This window comes from Labeo rohita, chromosome 1 (genome assembly GCF_022985175.1).
Source record: "Labeo rohita strain BAU-BD-2019 chromosome 1, IGBB_LRoh.1.0, whole genome shotgun sequence".
Lineage (NCBI taxonomy): Eukaryota > Metazoa > Chordata > Actinopteri > Cypriniformes > Cyprinidae > Labeo > Labeo rohita.
Window position 1 is genome coordinate 18,870,510 of NC_066869.1, and position 23,235 is coordinate 18,893,744.

The following is a 23,235-nucleotide window of genomic DNA, read 5'->3' on the forward strand; positions in this document are numbered from 1 at the left end:
TCTGTATTTTTAAGAATGTATGCTGGTTTTTTTAACAGGGATGATTTCACACTTATTTTTTTAGCTTGGTTGTAATGAGTTCTGAAAGTAAAAATACTGTGCATTACTCACTTATTTCATAAGAGCACATTATGTGCTGTCCATAATATGACCCCTTTAAATAAATTAGCCCTACTTGGACAGAAATAATCTAGTACAGTACAAGTACAATGACAAAGATCTGAATAGTGCTGTGGAATTGCAAATAATTCGAATGAATGTATAATTATGCTATATGAATGTGGAAATTCATTTTACTACAGTGGCATTTCATATTCATACAGATTTAAATAATACATTTCTGCTGTAGAGTTCAACTGTGGGTATGTGTGTGTGTGTTCTTGCCTCTTTCCAGTCCAGTGATTTGATTCTTGAGTGTTTCTCTCTGGTTCTCCACCTCCACTTTCTGCTCCTCCATCTGTCTGAGTCTCCTCTGCACCCCCTCTCTCATTTTGGTAAGTTTTGCGATCTCCTGTTTCAGCTGGGTTACTTCCTCTTCTTTCATCTGAACAAAACAGGACATGAACCACAAGTGTTGTCTGTTTGTGTACATGTGAAGCACAAACTAGTCATCACTAGTTAAAAACAACCAAGTTTATATAGAAAACCTGTAAAAACTTATAAATCAAATATATATACTTCCATTCAAAAGTTTGTGGTTGGTAAAATGTTTAATGTTTTTAAAAGAAGTTGCTTGCAAAGGCTGCATTTATTTGATTGATCAAAAATACTGTAAAAATAGTAATATTTAATTAACTTTTTCTATTGTATTATATGTATTTTATAACTTTTTTTCTATTTTAAAATATTATTTATTCATGTAATAAAAAGCTGATTTTTCAGTAGCCATAATTCCTTCAGAAATCATTCTAATAAGATGATTTGGTGCTCAAGAAACATTGCTTATTATTATCTATGTTAAAAACAAGTTCAAAAGAAATATACTTTGAACAGCAGTGTAAATTAAATATATACATTTCACATGCCATTTGACACTTGTGCTTTTGGGCTTGACGTGTACGTTGTGTGGATGTTTATATCATCACTGTGAATTGAATAACTAACTGACTGACTAATATAAATGCCAATAGATACACAAGATGATAATTGGAGAATAAGCTGAACACATGTACATGTATTAGAAGCAAGAGTGATCTAGGATGCTGAAACTGTGCCCCCTTGTGGCCAGCATTAGGTTTGCGATCATTACTCACTGACACTGACTCACAGGGCGAACTGGGAGTGCCAACACTACAAACAGGGTGCAGTAAATTAGAAATGGGAATCTAGTTTGCGGAACTGTTGTGCAGGTTGACTTTGCCTCTCTCTCAAGAGTGCTGCAGATAATGAAGACAGAAAGAAAGCCTCACGTGTTCAGTCAGTCTGTGTGAAACGGAATTAGTCTTTTTGTTCCCTTATTGGTCAATAATACCACACTACAAAAGACATGCTCAAATTAAACAGAATGCCTAACAATACAGCTTCAGCATATCCTGCAGAGAGGTGCATTCTTTCCAATGATCTCCCATCAGACTCAAGCCACTACAATACAAGCCAGAACAAAGAGAATACAGGGCATTTCATTAAATGTAACATTTGCTATATTAACCCCCACTGTGACTCGGTTGGAAGCCTGACGGAAGTTTCGAGCAGGAAAGATCCATCACTAGTCTGACGGGAGAGGAAGAAGAACGGAAACCTTCGTCCTCTAGAGCTCTAATTATATAAGAGCGAGACGATTTTGTCAGATTTAAAGAGGGCAGCTCCATAAATCTGGGGGTTTGTGTGTGTGCACCTACAGTTTGATGTCTAGAATTGATTGCCAAGGACTGTATGCATCAACAGGGGGAGGGATTTGTACATTTCTCACTAGGAATGAAGTGAAGTACTGTGAGGATACTGTAAGGACCTCAAATGTAAAATGCAAAACATATATACAACAGGGGCATTTCCTCAGAGGAGGCAAGGGAGGCAGTGTCTTCTCAAAATAGTGGATGAGAATAAAAATTGCAGTATAAAAATAAAACAAGGCCAATATTATAAAACATGACATTACTTGTTTTTCTAAAGAAACATTATCCAACAGCAACCCCAGCAGGTAAAGTTACAGCGAGGTCCACGTCTCTCTCGCCTCCCCTGAGCCCACTGAGTTTTAACAGACACCCTAAAGCATGTAATAGCATTTAGTGCGGGCTAATAGGAGAATGAATGGGGGAAAGTCACATGAGAGAAGGCAATGCCTCCATGAGCTTGACGTGATATGATTGGTTATGATCGGCTGTGATTGGTTCATGCGATAAATCCCGCGTCTTGTGTTCGTGCACTTTCCACGTTCAGTCTGAATGTACAATATAATGGCGTTAATGGAAAGACTAAAGATTTAAAAAGTAAGTAAACAACCTACACACTTAGATATAACCATATGTTACATCAAAATAAGACTTAAAATGACAAGAAAACATGATATGTGGGAGTTTTTAGTGTGGGAGTAATCAGCTTGGTGAAATTTAAAGTAAATCTCTGTGTCTGTGACTAGAATTTACCAAGCTTTGATGGCTAATGATTAAAAAAATTCAAAAATATTTTAAAGCTAACTATTAAAAAGAATAAAATACATTGTTTAAATTGTTACTGCCTTAAGTTATTATTTTGGAATAAATGTAAAATGCTTAAAAACAATAACTTAATTAGATTCATACTGACTTAAATGTAAAAATATAAAATATAAAAATAAAAATATAAAATAGTGTAAGTAATGTCTATATAACCAAGGAAGGAAATTTACATTTGATTTAAAAAAAAAAAAAAAAAAAAAACTTTTTTATGGACTTTGCCTCCTCATTTCAGAATATCACCACACACTACAGATACACAAGTATATGTAATTAAAATTAAAAATTACCTTCATTATTTGGAACCAATCAATGATCTCCACTAGAAAAACTAGGTGAATAATTCTAAGTAATGCTGTAATGAAAATTTAATAGCGTAAAATCCCATTTTGGTGCATGTTCATTTGGAAAACAAACAAACGAATCAGTTAATAAATAAAATATATTTAAAAAAATAAATCATTAAAAAGTATTTATAAGTATTTATAATTAGTCCATTGTACGCCTTCATTTAGTTAACTAATTAAAGTCGTTTGTATGGTGTGTGTGCGTGTGTGTGTGTGTGTGTGTGTGTGTGTACCTTCAGGTCTGATGCTCGCTGTTGGTTCTGTTGGGAGAGTTGCTCTAGGCTGATGGCGTTCTGTTCATTATCCTGCTGGAGCTTAGCATTGCGATGTTGGAGTTGTTCCATTTCTTTACTGGTTTTCTCATTTATAATCTGTCAGAACAAATACAAATTACTTTCGTAAATTCTGGATATGTATATACAACATATATACGACTTACAACATTTGTAACTTTTACATAAAGTTAGTATTTAACCCTGAAAGTTTTCTGTTAGGGTTATGGCAGTTAAAATGAATTAAGATGTTCTACCATTGAATCTTTCATGACACATTACAGTATGTCACTCTTTCACCCACTGACACAAGATCAGAGTTTCGTACTTTGTGTTCCTGGAGCTGTTGTTCCAATTTCTGCTGATCATCTTGCAAACGCTGGCTCTGCTGAGTCAGTGATTTAATCTCGGATTGTTTAGACTCCAGGTCAGTTTGAAACTGTTTCACTTCTTTTTCCAACTTTTCTTTCCTCCTGGTCTCCCGATGAATCTCATTCTGACGCACCTGGATGTCCTGCTGGAGCTGTGAGAGAGACAGTTTTGCTGCAAATGGCATAAATCTACGTATCTGTCTATGCATCTATGTATCTGTCTAATATATGCATCTATCTATCTGACATACAGACATCATTAGCATCAGCCAGTGTGTGTAAATTACCATTACTTTCAACCCTTTCAGCCCTTTAACTTTTGGATGCACTTCTAAATGGAATACATTCAGGGTTTAAAGTGGTTTGTTAGACCACTTATCGATTTTCTTACTGTGCTATGCACAGTAAACACTTAAAGCTAGTTTATTTTGTCAGGGAGGTGACAGGGGAATCAGATCTGTCTAAATTTACAAGTTAAAGTGCCACTTTCACAAGGTTTATGTCCCATTTCTTACAACATATGAAGATACAAAACAAGAACTGCTAGAAATTCTACAATTGAAGAGTAACACTCACCACACACCATATTTCAACTATTGATTTGCTGACACAGACGGACATTTGAGACAAAAATGCTTTCATTTATCCTAAAATGTTTTCAGAGCCTTAAAATGGGAGACACAGCAGTAAAGCCTGTGATAAAATGAGCCAATTATATTTCTGAATTAATGTTTTTGTACTTGCACAAGTACTCTACACACTCACATAAAATCATCACAAGGCCCAGTGTCATACACAATGTTTCTTATGTTATACCTGAGCAATTGTGTCCATGGCTTTGTTCTTCTCAGCTTCTATCTCCTGCTGAGCATCAGTGGCTTTAGTGAGGTTCTCCCGGAGTGTCACCACCTCTGACAGGAGCTTGTCTCTCTGCTTGGTCAGTTCCTCTTTGATCTTTAACAGATCGCCAACGCTAGACACATTCAAAAGGGTTTATGAACACACTTTGTTCTTCATCCCCACCAGAACACCTCAAAAAGGTCCTCTGAAGGCCATCGCACATTGCACATGGTTATGAATAAAATAAATACTAGAAAAAGAACTGTGTCAGGCATACAAAAAACCCATCTGTAAGATAAAAGCGTGTAACTGCCTCTATTCTGCCAGAATCAAAAGGAAAACTGAGAACAGGCTGAATATAAAGTTGTATATTGTTCACCTGTATTTTTGGCCCTCGGAAACCCCAGCGCCTTTTTCAATGAGCTTGTTGAGACAGGTTATATCCTCCTTTAGTTTCTGGATTGTTTCTTTTGCCTGCAACTCCTTTGCATGCGAAGCTTCAACCATTTTCCAAGCCTTGTCAATTTCCTAATCAACAGTAAAATAAACAGATGAAAATGATGTGGCAACAGCTCTAAATGAAGTCTGATGTTCGACCATATACAAGGACATCATGCAGAGGTCATCATGTTTAGTCATTTCAGGCTAATGTACCATTTTAAGGGAGGTGATTGTGGTTTGATCTTCATCAGCTAGTTTCATGGCCGTGGATATTTTGACGGTGTTGGACACTATCTCTGCATTCAGCTCCCTGCATTTGGACATCAGTCTTTTTTCATTCTCATGGGACTTCCGCAGAGCTTTGGCTATCTTTTCGTACTCCACACGAAACTTCTCGAATTTGTCGTCTCCCGATAACTCATTTAAAACCTCCTGGATGTCTTCTTCCATGGTTTCAAATGCGCTGTCCTCAGTCTGAAAATCAGAAAATGTAAACAGTCTAATAACTTAGGACCTCTTCTGACAATGTAAATGTTGAATAGAGAACATTTTGGAAGTCTGCAGTGGCACTGCTGATGACATACTGAAATATATGATCAAACACAAAGAACAAAGAGGTGGCAGCAGGTGCTGGTTTTAATACAGCTGCTAGAGAATTCACAGGCTTCATTGAGAAACCATCACAGAAAAAAAAAAATGAAAGGAATCATGCACTAATGCTTTGCCTAATCCATCTAAAAATGCAGTTTATTGATTGTCGTCAATCATTCTTTCAAATCATTATTTCAGATCTCTCAGCAATTAAAAGATTTACGAAAGATTGATGGGGTGAAAAAGCCTGAGGCATTGTTTTGGCAGAAAAAGAAATAATTGTTGAGGAATAAAAAAAGTACAAGAACTGACACTGGAACTAAGACTAGTAATTAGTTTTCAATTTGCAATTTCTACTGTAGATAAGCAAGTAAGTTAAGTACATGAATAAAAGATTTTATCCTTGTGTTATTAAAAGGATATAGCAAATAATGAATGCAGTTAAAGTGGGACACTTTCTGATAATTCTCCATTCCCTAGTGAAAAATAAATATACTGAAATGTATTTAAAATACATTTATTTCATGCTATGTATACTACAAATACATCTGTGACCTGGACCATAAAACCAGTATTAAGTAGCACAGGTATATTTGTAGTAATAGTCAAACATACATTGTATTTGTCAAAATTATCTATTTTTCTTTTATGCCAAAAATCATTAGGATATTAAGTAAAGATCATGTTCCATGAAGGTATGTTATAAATGTCCTACCATTAATACATCAAAACTTAATTTTTGATTAGTAATATGCATTGCTAAGATTTTCATTTGGACAACTTTAAAGACAATTTATTTATTTATTTATTTATTTTTGCACCTTAGATTCCTGATTTAGTTGAATAGTTGTATCTTTGCCAAATATTGTCCTATCCTAAGAAACCATACATAAATGGAAATTTATTAATTCAGCTTTCAGGTGTATAAATCTCAACTTCAAAAAAATAATCCTTATGACTGGTTTTGTGATCCAGTGTCACATGTACTCAATAAAAATACCCTGCAATTGAACTTTTAGTATACTGGTATATTTCAAGTCTACTGAATTGGAACAACTAATTTTGTACTTAATGCACTTCAATTGTGAGTAAGTCGTGCTTAAAGATATACTTAAGTTATTTGATTGTGCTAAAGTGGAACTATTCCAAGTATACTTTAGGTACACTTTAAATATTTTGCATTTAAAGACCGATAATATGTAAGGATCAAACAATCCTAATCAATAGTGACTTTAAAACATATTTAGGCTTAATTAAGAACATAGTACTCCAGATTAGAGTGATTAGTCTATAGCAATATGTCAGTAATTATGTTAATAAACTTGAACTATACTTAGTATAAAATAAATGCATTTTATATCTATTACTTTTTTACTAGGGTTGTGTTGTTTTAAATAGCATTTGAAATATCTGTCCTATTTTACCTGTTTTCACAAAGCATAAATCAAGTTATCAGTGGTTGATAAATCAAGTATCAACGGTATCAAACTGGAAAAAGGCTAAAAAAAAAAAAAAAAAAACAAGGTTCCATAAAACTGACCCAGTAAAAGTTTTTTTCCCTTATATTTAGCGTATATTATCGATATTTTCTAACGTCAGCATAGATTGTAGTTAGCCTAACGTAGCTACTTTAAAAAGTTACTCTTCACGTTACTGTAACAACTCGAAACACTTAACTTAAATGCTTCAGGATATGGTGCAATCCAATAAATATTGAAGATATTTCACTGGGACGACAGCAGAAATGTAGCTTTTGAAATGCTAATAACTAACTTCATCATTAGCATCTCAAACACTACATTTCGTCTTACTCCAGATCTAACGTTAGTAGTGATTATGTCACTTCACAGTGCGGCAAAAGTTTCAGATCAACATACCTCCATTGTGGTTGTTTGTCGTTCCTCTCTAAAAACCCAGCAAGATGTTGTTTTTGTATTTAGTTAACTGTAACACACCTAATATCTGCGTTTTGCTTCAACAACACGCACGACTGTTTTTGCTCACCAGGGATACGCGTCCTCGTTGCCTGGCAACCTAAACCCGCTGAGCACTTTGATTCAAATATTGTGCCTCACGAAATGATTGTAACTCTCCCAAATATTATGCAGAGAATATCAGACACTTAAAATTAAGACTAATGAGTAAATAATACATAAGGTTCATTACAAATTTTAGTGCATGCATCTGGCTTTGTTTGTGTGTTGTTCTTTACACTAGGTGGCAGCTTTACACAGTGCAACGTTTTGTAATAAAGAGCAGTGAGAAGCATTTATCAACTGTCAGTATCATCGAGTTCCTTTAAAGATATGTATAACATAAAGTGAGTTCAGCAAATGTGGGACGAATGAGTATTATGACCAACTGCACTTTAAAAAAAATGTCATTTGTCATTAAACTGTCATTAATAATTGTACGCACAAGGACACTGTCATTCTGAAAATGTTTTAATTAATCTGACATCATAATAGAGGAATATCATCAAACGATAACGTCAATGGATTTTTTTTTTTAAATTATTACTGAACAAGATATGTATTGTTATTAGTAAGGATATGTTGTAAGTGCTGGCTAGGTAAAGGTGGACACTTTTTAAAACTGTTCTGATGGATTATAGTCATTAGTCATCAAACTTTTATGAGCTTGTATGAACTGTGTCATTTAACAGTTGGAGCCTTGACATTTATTGAGCTGTTTTTGCATTTTTTTTTAAATCGTCACACTTTGCTGGACATTTATGGTCATTAGTTGATTTTGACTAAGCTAGTTAGGGCTGGCAGACCAGTAACAATCATCTGTTTTACTACAGTACATTCCAAAACCCAGCCTAACCAGCTTAAGGTGATATGGTATGGATTACATAAATAAATAAATAAATAAATAAATCATAGAGCTATTGATTGATTGATTGATTGATTGATTGATTGTGTAATTCTATAAAAATAAAATAAAATGAAACAAATTAAATTAAATTAAATTAAATAGTGCCTGTGTTCATTTGTTAATTTTCATGCACAAAACCGAGAGTAGAAAACTTTATCAGCGCATTAAACCCAAACTATTCCACTTCACAGTGACATTTCTGGCATTTGGTTAAACTTTGAAAGCTCTCAGTAAGACACACGTGTCTCTACCTGGGACAAATCCTCTCTGCGAATCATCCCAAATCTGCAGCACATGTACTTAGAAAAGCACCCTGCTGATTACATAATATGGCAATGTTATTATTCATTTATAATTACACTTCACTATCCCTGGCCGTGCTGAATGACGTCAGATAACGCAAGGAGAGGTGTGGAAGTTCCTAAAGACCTGTTGAGTCACTTAGACTGGGTCTAGCCTAAATGTGTTAGGATTTTGTGAAATAATTGATTTGCTGGCTTTATATGGAAGAGAATGTGTAATTAGAAAATTAAATATTACATAAATTTGATTCAAATAGCTTTTTTTGCATGACTGTAAGCAATAAAACATTACTAATATGCTTGGAATATACGCAAAATAAACACATAATGTTATGTATTGTTTTATGTTTTATGTATGTAGTAATCTAAAGCCCCAATGTACTGGACACTACTATTTATTACTATTATTATTATTGTTATGATGTTGATGATTAATATGATGATTATTATTATTGATCATTTGTTTCTCATTTTAGATATATTCCATATTGAGGTCCATCAATGCTTGACATAGCTTAAAATATGAAAACACTTTGAAATGCGTAAGTTTGAGAGACTATTACGACGAGTTTTGGCTGTTCCCTGTTCTGGATCTCCCTTGTATATTAAGTTCATATTTTCCTGAAGCAATGTTGAGTCACTGACGCCAATAAGTGACACATTGTCAACAGTTCGTGCGTCGGCACCTGAGCTGTTATAGTCTGATACAGAAGTTTTGATTGGTTGGTTTTCATTCTATTTAAACGACTGCATCCAGCAGTAGCCAAATTGTATAGGGGAGTGGATTATATACTTATAGGAATACATTATGCTGATGTTTGAGGCAGAATATTAGATCTCATCTGAAGTAGAAGCAGACGCGACAGATGCGCGTTAAATCCCCGATAACGGCGTGCGTCAAAAACTCACCAAAACAGGATAACAAAACAAATATCTGAGGGAAGAAAAGTTAGCGAATCAAATCGTTTTTGAGCTGACCTATTTAAATCATCCGATTTCGTTCATTGCAAACCTCCCCCAGTGCCTTTTTGTGCGTTTTCCCAAAGCGCAAACGCGCGTCTTCCCACCTGCAGCTTGGGCGCGTTTGGGCAGCTGATGATTTTCAATGACAGTTCATCGAGCAGGGAAAAACGTGTGGATCTGTAGTCGGTTCACACCCGACTTGTCACGGACATAATAGATCAAGAGAGACACGATAAGGCTGAGTTATTAGAGCCTGACGCTCGAAGCGCAACATCTGGAGATCAGCAGCATCAGCAGCAGCAGTCATGGGCAACAGTGTGTCCGGAATCAGAGCGCTGCACAGGGGACAGCAGAACAGATTTCAAAGACTTCCAAACTCACATAAAGGTTAGTACTTTGCTATTGGATTCTGTTCTAGTCTTTCTGTCGTTCAGGCAGTAGAGCATGGCGCCAAGGTTGTGGGCAAGGAGGGGGTGTTTTGAGTTTTGGGGGCCCAAAGCAAGCAAATCCTGGGGGGCCCCCACGGTAGAAATTGCATTCTGGGATGTTTGGGGCGCGTCTGAATAGGGGTCCCCCTAGGTAGATATCGTGCAATTGCGTGGTTTGCGTGGTGCCTAAACTTTCTACTGGTCATTAGTTCGATTCCCGAGCATGCAAACAAAAACACACTACTCAGAAATCCAACTCGTAACTATATTTTGAATTGTGGAAACAGAGCAGTTACCATGTTCTAAAAATATCTTTACTATCTTAATGATATACTAGATGGGCCAAGTCAACTAATAGCATGTTCCAAATCAGAATAAACGTCTTTGTGTCTATTTTAAAGTTACATTCTTCACCAATAGAGGTTGTTTTTGTTTGTTTTGTTTTTTTTTATTTTTATTTTTTTGTTTTTTGTCTATGAAACATGCTGATTATTATGTTTCTCATGGTAACTGCTTAAGCGATGTGGGTGCTGAAGAACAGCGCTCAGATAGGCCAAAGGTTCTCTTGTGCATAGGCGGAGTCTGTGTAAAACTGGGGACTTGGGGCAAAAATGCCCTTGCACAATTAAATTAAGTCTATTATGTCTGTTGCGAATAAAGTGAAAATGATCTGTTCATGTTTTGCCATAACACTTTTTACGCGTTTTTATAGCGTTGCGCAGTATAACCAATCACAAACGATTCTGTTGAGCTTATGAATGCAGTGGCCAATCAGAGGCGGTCAGATGAGTCATCGCTTTTGTTCGGCGTGCGCGTTCGCTGACTGAGTAAACAACAAAGTGCAGAAGTATATGTACAATGTAAGTAAGCATCATTGATTATAAGAAAAGTTTTTGTTTATTTGTGTGTTTGTTTGTTTTTGAGAGTTAAACTTTAGTCAACTTTCCGTGGGCGTGAGTCGTGACGTCTGAGGCTGAGACTACTGATAATGTTCTTTGCTTGCTTTCTGTATCCACCTTATTTCTACAGTAAGAGTGGGCGCGTCCATTTGTAAATTTTATGTGTCTGGCTTCCGTTTTGCGGCTTGATATTGCAAATAGGAGTGTCTTACCATATTATTCTACTGTATTGTGCTAATTATGAACTCACTGCTTTAGTGCAAACAGTTTTACCGTTTACTGCACGTATTCTTCTCGTTTTTTGCCTATAGGATAATGAACCGGAAGCCCCACCAATAGGCGTAAATAGTCTTAAAAATAAGGTGGATATATGTGACCCTGGACCACATAAACATGTGGTCATAAGGGTACATTTTTTAAAATTCCATCTGAAAGCTGAATAAATAAGCTTTCCATTGATGTATGGTTTGGGCAATAGGACAATATTACAATATTTGGCTGAGATACAACTATTTGAAAATCTGGAATCTGAGGGTTGAAAAAATTCTAAATACTGTGAAAATCGCCTTTAAAGTTGTCCAAATTAAGTTCTTAGCATTGCATATTACTAATCAAAAATTAAGTTTTAATATATTTACAGTGGGAAATGTACAAAATATCGTCATGGAACATGATTTTTACTTAATATCCTAATGATATGACATATTTATTTGCTGTTTGAATAACCATGGAAATTAAAACATTATTATTAGCAACTTACAATCTTTTTATTAAATTGTGATATCGTTAAATACAAATTAATTCATGTTAAAATATTTTATTAGCTTACATGACACTCTAGTACTTGCTTAAAAATACAGTTTATGAAGTATGTAGTTAATAACATTAGGCTACTTTTAGCCTTACCCTGGAGTTGGTTCACCCTCCGCCCATGCTCTTGTACCACATTCATCAGCTTATAATGGGTGAAAGCAAATTGTGAAAATTTACCTTCTCTGTGTTACTCATCACAATACTGTAATTACTTATTACAGTCATAATAATAAGACTGTGCAGTTACAAGCAGCTCTGCAAAACGATTAAATACTCAGAACATCATGTTCATTAATATTACTCAGCATTTACTTATGTAAATACACAGTGTACTATGTGTATGATTATTGTACTGTACAGTGTGACCCAAGATATAAACTATTAAACCAAAAGTCCGAGCTATTACGATGACCTGTTTTCTCTGTCTGTGCCAGAAGTTCAACCAGGCCAGTTCACCAGGTCAAAAGTTTAATGGTCTCACTTTCACGGACCGACTGTTCTTCAGAAACATTATTTTATGTAAGCCTCTCCTGAACTCCTCCAGTGGTGCTGCGTAGGAGGTTTGTGCCGATGGAGATCATTTTTGAGATTCTGTTCTGTTTCAGAGCTCTTCTGATTCATGCATAACAGAGCATCTGATTATGAAGATTATGCCAGTGCGGATATAATTGCGCCCCTCATTAGCAAAAAAAGCCATTATATTCAAATAAAGACGTGCTGAAGGGGGCTTTAATTATCTGTGGCGTTGACAAGGCACTTTGGCGCATTTATCGTGGGCACCAAAGGGCCAGCAACAACAATCAAAGGGTGACACAAATGATTTGTAAATGTAATGATTTGTAAGTGATATAAAACAGAGCATGAGAGCACATAAGCCGGCTTTTCTCTTCTAATGACTTTCTTTTCTTCATCATTACAGGAGAGCACAAAGAATATGTTTTCCGGAGGTTATTGCACACAGATTACACTAGAGGTGAATCAAAGCTTTTCTCAAACTGTGCTTTTTCAGGTGTTTATCAGGGGACACACACGTTATTAAACTGATAAACTAAATAGCGAGGCCATGTGCGGACAAATTTCCTGATTACATGTTTGCATGAGCGTGCTCTTGTGATGAATTGTAACGAGAGGCAGAAAGGACAGTAGAACCCATTATTCTGTCAGACGAGATCTCCTTGACAACCAGGGATAGCATGTAAACCGTTACCATGGAAATTGTCCCTCAGCGTTAAAGGATAACAGGCGGAAGGTTAGGTTCTTATACATTTGTACCACTTGTATTACACCAGAAATGCAGCACACAAAATGATAGGTTAGAACCTAATTGTTACTTTAAATAGTTAAAAGAAACCTGTAGTGAACTGTCCCCACATCCTTCTTATTCCACTCGGTTATTCCAGTCGAATTCAACTTAAATAAGCAATTTCCTTTTCTCTAAAGGAGAGATGTCACATTCCAAGCTTGTTTGTTTCTCATCATAAACGATCTGGATAAAATGTTTCATTTCCATTGCAATTGGCCCCACTGGCACCAGCAACATCAAGACTCTATTTCTGGCCAAATGACTCACCGCAACATGTTGCGCTTAATATGAATTTGATGTAAATGTGTGTCTGCATATGAAGTGTATCTGGAGAAGCACATAGCGGGGAGATATGAGATGATTCATGGCTTTTATGAAGGGAGGGGATGTGAGAACAGGAGCACAGTAACCGGTCCAGAAAATGTGAGCCTTGAGGGACGAGGGAAGATTTGTGTTTGTGTGTGATGTGTATGCAGATGTGTTGACATCTCTGTGCTTGTGGACACATTCGTGATTACATATACATGTTTATTTAGTTGTGTGGGCGGGAGGACACAGCGAAAATAGTGCAGCTCCAGTTAGTGTTGTGATCTAGTGGTTAGCACACATAATTTGATGCTGGTTTAAATCTTACTTGTAATATTTTCTGATCCATCTTCACTGTGAATCATTTCAGAACAGCATACTGGCATAGTATTTATGCCATACAGAGATATAGCTGAAATAGCATGAGTATAGCATTGTAGTATGCTGTTTTTTTTAGATATGCCATTTTTTTAGGTTACAAAAAAACTTATTCATGTGTAAATATCTACATAAAGTGGTTTTAAATCAGAAATGTAATTTAGTACTGAATCACAGCATTAGGTTGCAACAATCCCTGTAAGCCTGGCATATAAAATAATAGTAGGGAAAACATCTAATTTCTTGAAATGGAAGAGTATCATATTTGGTAAATCAAGGTTTTAGGGTTCATTTATTTAATAAAAAAAAAAAAAAAATCCACCTACTTCAACTTAAAATCATAAGTTCCGCTGCCTTAAATTTATAAGTATAATCAAATGGGTTGTACAAATAATTTCATCTTAAATTATATTAAACTGGATTAAAAAAGTGCTTCATTACTTAAAAAAATGAAGTTGACATTGGTTAAATTCATTTGATGAGTTAAAACAATGAGAAAAAACATCTGCAACTGCAGTTGTTGAGATCTGTGAAATCTGTGAGATCTTTGTTACAGTTTTATAGGCTACTTACATAGAATGCATGTTAACTTCAGTTGCCTTTCTACATCCTCCAGTAATATATCTTATAAGGTTATATTTAAATGCTTAGCTTTATGATCAAAGCGCTGTCGTTTTTGTGTGGGGGTAAACAATGCAATGCAATACAGTGATGACTGAGAAATGTACAAAATAAATATTTCTCAAAAGCCTGATGTATCATATTTGATACTCACATTTTAATATGATTTTTCTAAAAAATTACATAAGAATGATTATTTAAGGTAAACCTATGTTGTTCTATCTATCAGCTTATTAAAAATCCTCATTGAATCACAGGAAAGCAGATTATCTGTGAAATACGGTTCAGTATATTTATACTGCAAATGTTGACAATCAGGCCTTTTTAATGTCTGCTATGCACAAGAATCAAATAACAACCACATACTTTTGTATGGCTTAAAAAAGTGTGAAAAAAACTTTATTTGCATTATTTGCAGATTTCATGCAGAATAAAAATGATCTATAGGCAAACTTAACTATAATATAACTGACTTATTGTGCCATACGTAGGTCTGCATGAGCTCATCTTTTTAGCATGTGCACTTTGCAGCACAGCACATACAAAATTACAGTAACAGCGTAAAATACTCCCATATGGCTTTTTCCCTGGCCAAGATCTATTTCAGATACATGCTAATTGCTAAATATTTGTTGTAAACTACACAACTTAAGAAAATATACACATTTCAAACTGAAATTATATACACAGTGTAAAAAAAGTTGTTTCAATTTAAAAAAGTGTTCGTGCTACCTTAAAATTTTAAGTTTACTCAATTCAAATATCCACATTTTCACGTAGTACAACATAACATTTCATGTTGACTAAACTTAACATTTTTAAGGCAGCACAAACACTTTTTTAAATTGAAACAACTTTTTTTACAGTGCTGTTCTTTCTGGTCCTCAAATCTGATTGGCTGAGAGGAGTACGATATTCTAGTGATAACAGAACTTTCGGAGATGTGAGCTCCAGGGCACTGGCTCTGATATCTTATAGTGGTTATAACATGAAATATAATTTGTTTTGGATACATCTAACGGGCAGTCTTTGGTCTCATTAAACTATTATTTGTTTCAGAGCAAATAGTTTGGGCTGAGGGCAAAATGTCATCATTTTATATTTAATGTAAATTTAATGCTGTATGTCAGCACAAAGGCGCTGCCTTTGCACTTTTCACAGTCGTGCCAATATAAAGCCATATCACACGGCTACTCATGTCATATTGCGCATATATATATAGTAGTCAACATTTGAGGTGGATCAAAACCTTCCATCAAAGTTGTCCTAAAACCACAACAATACCGGTTCTTGTCTTGGGACAACTTTGATAAACTTTTTTGACCCACTTCAAATGTTGACTATTGTATATATCTGAGCTCAAACTCCACTCATGCTGGCAAAACTCACTCACTTGCATGTTGCATCCATAATCATGTGATTCAAATCAAAGCTTGCAAAGCAGAAGGAGGCCATCAGGGAGATTATGCTACAGATTGCTTTTTCAACATGCTGTACAAGCCCACACACACATTTGAATAGAGTACACACATACTCACATGAAGACACAAACCAACATTTTTTTTATATAAAATGTAAAGATATTCACAGCTCGATTAAGATTTCCTTTGGGAACAACAGTTTAGTTACGGTACATTTGAAGTCACTTTTTAACAACACGGCGAGACCAAAAAAAAAAAAAAAAGTAGGGGAAAAAAGGAGTCTGCTGTGAACTGAATGAATAATGGCTCACGGCTCATTTCTGACAGCTGCCTGATAGGCCTCAGACAAATTAAAAAGGTCAGACTCACAGAGAGTTGTTAATAGCTCAAAGGCTTTTTGTGGTTTATTAAGCATTGAAAAGGTGCACAGAACTGCCTGATATGTGAAATGAACTCCTGTGCAAGGCAATTTAACTGATCTGAAATCTGAAAGCACGGTTTTAATACTGATGATGTCAAAGGGATAGATCTGTCGTCATTTCTCACCCTCACCTCATTCCAAAGCTGCATGACTTTCTTTCTTCTGTGAACATAAAATAATTTATTTTGAAGAATGAAACAACACTGGATCTCATTGACTTATTTAATGGACAAGAAAGAAAGAAAGAAAGAAAAGAAAAAGAAATGTGAGTGGAAAGGTTACCCATGCAAAACTTGCTTCTGTGATGCTAAGGTGATTTTTTTTTTTTTTTGGAAATTTCTATTCTAATGTTTTAATCTATTATAATGTGATAACTTTGAGAGAACCACGCCAGCCTTGGCTGTATGCTAATCATAGCAAGCATTAATGAAGGATGAACCTATTTTTTTTTTTTCTATTGTTCTGTCACTGTGTACATGTCCCTAGATGTTTAGTTACAGAATAACTTAGCAGGTATTCTTGAATAAAGTTCTCATCTAATACCAAAGTGTTTTTCATCCAAAAGAAAACAGCCCACAGATCTATTGGCAGCTTAGGACTATTAATCAACAGACCTGATTGTGAGGCCCAAGGCCGTTGATGGGAACATTTAACATTTCCACTAAACTCATGAGCTGAAATCTTGCAACACACATGGCTAACCTGATTTTGACTTTGCAGCCAGACTGCCCTCATTCAGGTTGCCTTAACTGTAAGCAGAGAAATTTCAACTAATCACAGCTTGACCCTCTCCCCTTATTATGGAAATGATGTTTGTTTAGTGGTTGCGTAGCGTTGCAGACACTAATTACCCACAAACTGAGTGTTCAACATTCAGAGTGTTGAAATGGAGACTGGAATGCTGTGATCTATCCCTGACTCGCCGTGATATCTCTTATTTGATAAATATGGCACTTAAAGGTGAACCTTGTAATTTTGGTAATATCTTATTGGCATGAATGCTACAATTTCGCAAAAGCAAAAATCCTCAGTCAGTTTTAACCAGTTTGTTTCACAGGCTACAAAAAATCTACTGTATCTGCTAACTGAGAAATATAGACAAGTATAGACAAGTAAGATCATAATTTTGTATTTAATACAAAAAATCGTAGTGTTGCATTTCACTTAAGTGCCCCCAGGTTTGTTTAGGTACATCTCAAATATGAGGACACATCAGTTATTACAACTGATGGAAAATAATTTTAAACATACAGTGGGGAAAAAATGGTGTAGAAACAATTTCTTTCAGAACTTGCCAGTAAATTTCACAAACAGTTACAAAGAAACAGCAATTTAAACATTGAATTAAACATAACATTTTGAAGTATAAAAACTGAAATAGCATTTTGTTGTAAACTGTACTGCAATAATAATTTTCAAAAAATTCAAAAAATATTTTTTTACAGTTTATTTGTAAAACAAGTTTGTGTTGGTATAAAATAAAGATTAGTTATGTGTAAATTTTTTGTTATTCGATGTGTCAAAACATTATGTGGTGCGATTGTCCGGCCATAAATGTTGTTTTGGAAACATCTTTGAAATTACCCTAAATTTATTCTGAATCATTTTCTACACTATTTGGCATGATTTCCAAAGTGTATACATTCCTGTATAAAATTGCAAAGCACTTGTATTTACATTTCCATCATAATATACAAACAAACTTCGTCTGATGATTTCCATTTTAAGAATTATCACGTGATGCGACCATCAAGAAACTACAATTTTAGGACCTTTTTGTTGAAATCCATTCAAAGATTTAGGTGGCAAATGCTGTGCTTGTAAATTTGGACTGAATTTGAAATATCATGTGGTGCGACCAAATATCATGCGGTGCGACCACTGCAGAGTGTTTTCCAGTAAAAATATTTGTCCCAGATTGGCAGTTTTTGTGCTTTTATATTCAATTGATGAATATTTTTTATATTCAATTCATATACATAAAATACTTTTAATATCATTTGGAACAGATTTTTATGCAATTTCAGTCATTTCAGATGGTTTATGTTTAATCTTTGTACAATATAAGAAAAATAAATTTAGAGTATATAATTTTAGTTTGGTAATTATGCATTCATTAGTAATTTATTTATTAATAACTATTTTAATCTATTTTACAATATTCCACTGCCAAGCAAAGTAAAATAAATGCTCGCCATAGGCAGCATGTTAATTCTGAAGTTGCAGTCAAGCACAAACTCAACAGATTTCAATTTCTACTGTAAGAAGGATGTTAATGCTGTGATCTCAAAACCAGAGCCAGCAACCTCTCGCTACTCTAAACTGACCTTTCGCAAAAAAGATTGACTCACCCCCCTTAGTTACTGTTGCTATGTCCGACAAACCATGGCACTTTGATGCCACACAACTTGTTCTCATGCAGTAAAAAATACATCATGGAGCAAAGAGGACACTGACGTGCCATCATAAAAGACTGGTTACTTTTGGTATGAAACAAAGTCTATGTGTTCAATTTTTTTTTAAGAAATTCAAACAACAAATACTGTTTTGTGGCTCTTTAATGTGTCCTGACAGATCACTATAGTGCCTCAATTCAAGCAGCAAGTGAACCGATCATCTCTTCATCTTTACTAGTTATAGCACAAAATAAAAATGAATGAACATCAGAAGGTATCTTGTTTTATCAGAGAAAAGATGTCAATACACACCATTTTTCTAATTTAAGTCCACCGACTTTAATCTACTCTCCTGTCTGGTTTGTTCGTCAGGAAAAACAGTGACTGGTCAGATCACCTGTTAATCAAACTCCCGGCAATTGAGCAGCCAAATTGGGCAAAGTTCAGAAATAACTGGAGCTAAAAAAATGCCTGCAGTTAATGTCATGTGCTGCACTTTTCACACGACTCTTTAAGTAGATTTTTAATGATATAAGGCCTTTGCATCATTTGGAGCAACCATTCATCATGTGGTGTGACCAATAATAGGAATAACTGTATGAAAATAAAAATAAAATATCTAATTTCTGTAGTTGAAATATGAATCACTGGTACAGCATGCTTAAGTGAATGGCATTTTTAAAACAATTTTTATCAATTTTATGCCATTTACAGGAAAAATAAATCTGCTAACTACATTTAAGAAGGCAACTAAAACAAAAACATGAGATCATTCTTTAAAAAAACTTAAAATAAATGCAAATACTAGTAGTTTCTAAACCCAATAAAATACTGAGAACATCTAAAAAAATGTTAAGCATGTTAAGAAAATGAATTAGTTTCAGTATAAATCATGGTCGCACCACATGACATTTAAGGCTATGGCCAATTCATCAAGATGAAAAAATACTAAAATCACTAAAATTAAATTTTAATATGAATTTATGTGTACACAACATTCTTAATGAACAGTTACAATAGATTAAAATTTTATATTTTATATTTTAAAATATATATACATAGTATTTGTTGTTATAATATATATATATAATGTCAATACAAGCCAGTCTGAGAAATTGCCATAGGGGTTAAAAGTGCACCATGTGCAGTAGGGTTTTATTGTATATTTCTGTCCTTAAAGCTGTTACACAACACAGTTCACCCTTCACTTCTCTTAGTTACCTCATAGAAACCCAGAATGAGTATGAAAATAGACCTCTGTCTCTCACAGCTAGTGATATAAAAGCACTGAGGTCACTACAAAAACACGTGTTAAAAAAGAGCTTCCAAATAGACTCAGTCATCTGATTAAGCCTTTTCATATGATATTACATAAACAGAGTTGCACCGATGAGTAAGGACATATATCTTGCGACAATTACTCTGTTCAGTCCAGAAGTGCATCATGCTTGTCTCAGAGTCTTAGATGATGCATGTACAGTACATGTTTGTGTTTACAAGGTGCCTGTATTGATACATTGGGCCATTGTTGGAGAGACTGTTGGACTGTTTTGATTAGGTACTGGATGACTAAACCCCCCCTGGGTGCTGGTCAGAGCACAAATAATGAGGAGGCAGGTGATCAGCTTTACACTTTTGTTGGTAGAGAAATGTAGGACTACAGATGTACAGCTAAAGGAGAGCTATTATGCCCCTTTTTACAATTTGTACTTTAATTATTAGGTGTCCCCAAAATGTGCCTGTAAAGGTTCAGCTCAAAATAGCCCACAGAGCATTTATTATATCATTTTGAAAATGCCTATTTTGAGTAGAAGCAGAAAGATGCTGTTTTTGTGCATGTTTCTTTGAATGCAAATGAGCTGCTGCGCCCTGCCCCCTTTTTCAGAATAGAGTTGTGCCTTTGCAGCTCATACCTATATGCTAAAAAACATCTGTTTGGTTTTGATTATCATGTTTAATGCTTTTTAAACCATATTAGTTTAAACTTCTGATATAGGGTTTTCTGAGCGCACATATCCGAAGAGTGTGCACAGAAAGCGGCTGTCACACAGCATGTGAGTACTAAACTAAGTTCTCTTTCATGTATTATTGTGCTTAAATTGTCAAATACACACAAGTTTATCTTAAAAACACACGAGTTACAAAATCAGTCGGTAATGTCTATGAAGGTAAACAGCTGGGAAAGAAATTGCATGTTTATATTAGATCTGTGTGGCAGCAGTGGAATTTCAGGGCTTTACGCTTACTTTTTTTTTAGGAGCATTGTGCTTCTAACTTAAAAAATTTAATAGCACAGTCAAAATTTCAGGAGCACCTTCTAATCAATAATTAAAAAATATGATCAAAAAGTAGCCTTACCACCACACAGTGATATTTAACTCCTTAAAGTGATTTACAGGGGATTTTTTTTTAACTTTGTAGTGGCATTTTTCTAACTTTATTAAAAGTATGTTATCTTTTATGTTAAATGTTTTAAAAATTATATTTAATAAGCTTTCTAACATTTCTAATTAAAACAACAGTATAAGAATAAGTAGAATAAGTTACCAATCAAATGAAATCAGTATTAACAAAATGTATTTGTACTACAGAGGTGGCATAGAAGAACACAAAAGTGGCTTGCAGGTGTATTTTCGTATGTTTAATGAGGCTCAGAGGTGACATGAGTGCAATCACATTCATAAAGACATGTTGAGATTAATGTTTTAAATATAACATTTTAAATATAGAAATACTAAAGATACTAAAAATAAAATAAAAAAATAAAAATTACTTATAAAAAAATAAAAGGTGGCAGCAAGTCACTGATTTAATTACTGAATCATTCATTTATTTGATTTGTTTAAATGGCTGATTCATTCAGAAAAAAGCAAGTGACTGTCTTTATGAATAGGAAGTTGAATCATTGACTCACTAGATTTGTTTAAAAATGCACATTTATTCATAAATGAAACACCGCTGTGTTTGAACAGAGATGCGCAGCGGCTCAGGTGTGACTTGTTTCAAACTATTTTTGACGTTGAAATAGAGCAAAATCAGGCAATAGTGTTACAGTCAGACAAAGTGACTTAATATTAACTTCTTATTTAACTGTTGTATTAAATCAGTATCTCATTTACAAACTCCCTTAAAAATCATAAAAAGCTGTCATTGCGATCTCACAAAGTTTCATTATAATCATTGAAGCTCTCTACACTGCAGAATGAATCTCTTATTTACACTCTCTCTCTACACTGTGTTTATGAAAGGATTTGTGGAGATATGCCTGTGATACATTACTCAACATTGCAAAACCACGTAGGAACCTTTGAAGCTCCCCTACGCGCAAACACAAATATGCTGAACGGGTCAGCCGCACTGGTACTTCTAAATATTTTTTCATAGACACATGCAGTAGTTTTTATTTGCAAATGATAGAGCCCTGAATATACAGTAAATAAACCAATAAATGCACTGCCTTCTGGTCTGATCTGAGGCTGGGACTCTAAATGGTATTCTGTGCTCGTCTGTGCAGTACACATTTTAGTCACCTTAGATGTCAGTCAAAAAAGTTTGTGGTCAGATGAGGCTGTGTGTTGTAAGCAAAAGGTGTGGCTGCAGGACTACACTATATTTGTCCAGCTTATGTCAGGAGCTTAGGAGTGTGAATCATACATATGTGCAATTTGCTCTTTGACAGATGATTGATTGATTCTTTGTGATGTCTCAAGATGAAAAGTACCGTACTGTTGATAATCTACGTACCACAAAACCACACACACACTGAAACATACATACACACACATGCGACACATACACACAACATGTTAGACGTGTCTGTTTGAGTATGCATTGTGATTGTTATGGGTGTGGTGTTATTATGGCCCTATTAAGTTGTCAGTTAAACTTATCTTAGCTTGTGTAAAAGAAAAACAATCTGGTCATGTGACCACGTCAGTTAAAGATGATGCAGCTTTCCCATAATAAAACGGAACTGTACCATCTGCTGCTCATAGAAACAGTACAATAGTTCTGTGTTTACTTTCGATTTAACAGTCAAATATAGTCAGTTTTATTTGTACAGCACTTTTCACAATGAATACTGCTTTAAACCAAATTGTCCACAGTGACTAAGCTAAAGACCACAGTTACTGTATGAGATAAATCTTCAATTTCAGTTCCAGGTACAATCAGACAAAAATATGGACATCTGTTGTCTGCACTTTATGCACACAAAAAAATAAAATAAAACAAAAACGTACCAAATGTATGATGTGATCTAATCAACCATAGGTGAGGTAATTCAAAAAGCAATGCCTTGAGGATAGTACTGTTGCATGTCATGAAGTTATTTTCCTTTGGAAACACAATTAGCATAACTTACTCACTTTATGCATTAAAAATAAATTTGACTCATATCTTACATACTGACCCTTATGTGGAGTGCCAGTTCACTCCAGTTCGTAGACTGATATGATAATGTGACACTGAAGACTGGAGTAATGGCTGCTGAAAATTCATCTTTGCTTCACAGGAATAAATTATATTTTAAAGTAAATCCGTATAGAAATACATTATTTTAAATTGTAATAATATTTCACAATATTACAGT

The 23,235-nt window shown here is 34.8% G+C and overlaps 2 protein-coding genes across 2 annotated transcripts in view; one reads left to right on the plus strand and one right to left on the minus strand.

The window, feature by feature from the left end:
* The window catches only part of cfap58 (cilia and flagella associated protein 58), a 112,204-nt gene extending 104,674 nt beyond the window's left edge, over nt 1-7,530 (minus strand). Inside the window, 7 exon segments of the mRNA XM_051109986.1 lie at nt 385-544; nt 3,232-3,369; nt 3,599-3,793; nt 4,458-4,614; nt 4,861-5,009; nt 5,136-5,396; nt 7,391-7,530. Coding sequence (XP_050965943.1) covers nt 385-544; nt 3,232-3,369; nt 3,599-3,793; nt 4,458-4,614; nt 4,861-5,009; nt 5,136-5,396; nt 7,391-7,396 — 1,066 coding nt within the window. The 5' untranslated portion in view covers nt 7,397-7,530.
* A 2,071-nt stretch (nt 7,531-9,601) lies between these two features.
* Nucleotides 9,602-23,235, plus strand: part of neurl1aa (neuralized E3 ubiquitin protein ligase 1Aa) — a 73,629-nt gene continuing 59,995 nt past the window's right edge. The window contains exon 1 of the mRNA XM_051109996.1: nt 9,602-10,045. Within this exon, the coding sequence (XP_050965953.1) occupies nt 9,964-10,045 (82 nt within the window). The 5' untranslated portion in view covers nt 9,602-9,963. The remainder of the gene's footprint in view (nt 10,046-23,235) is intronic.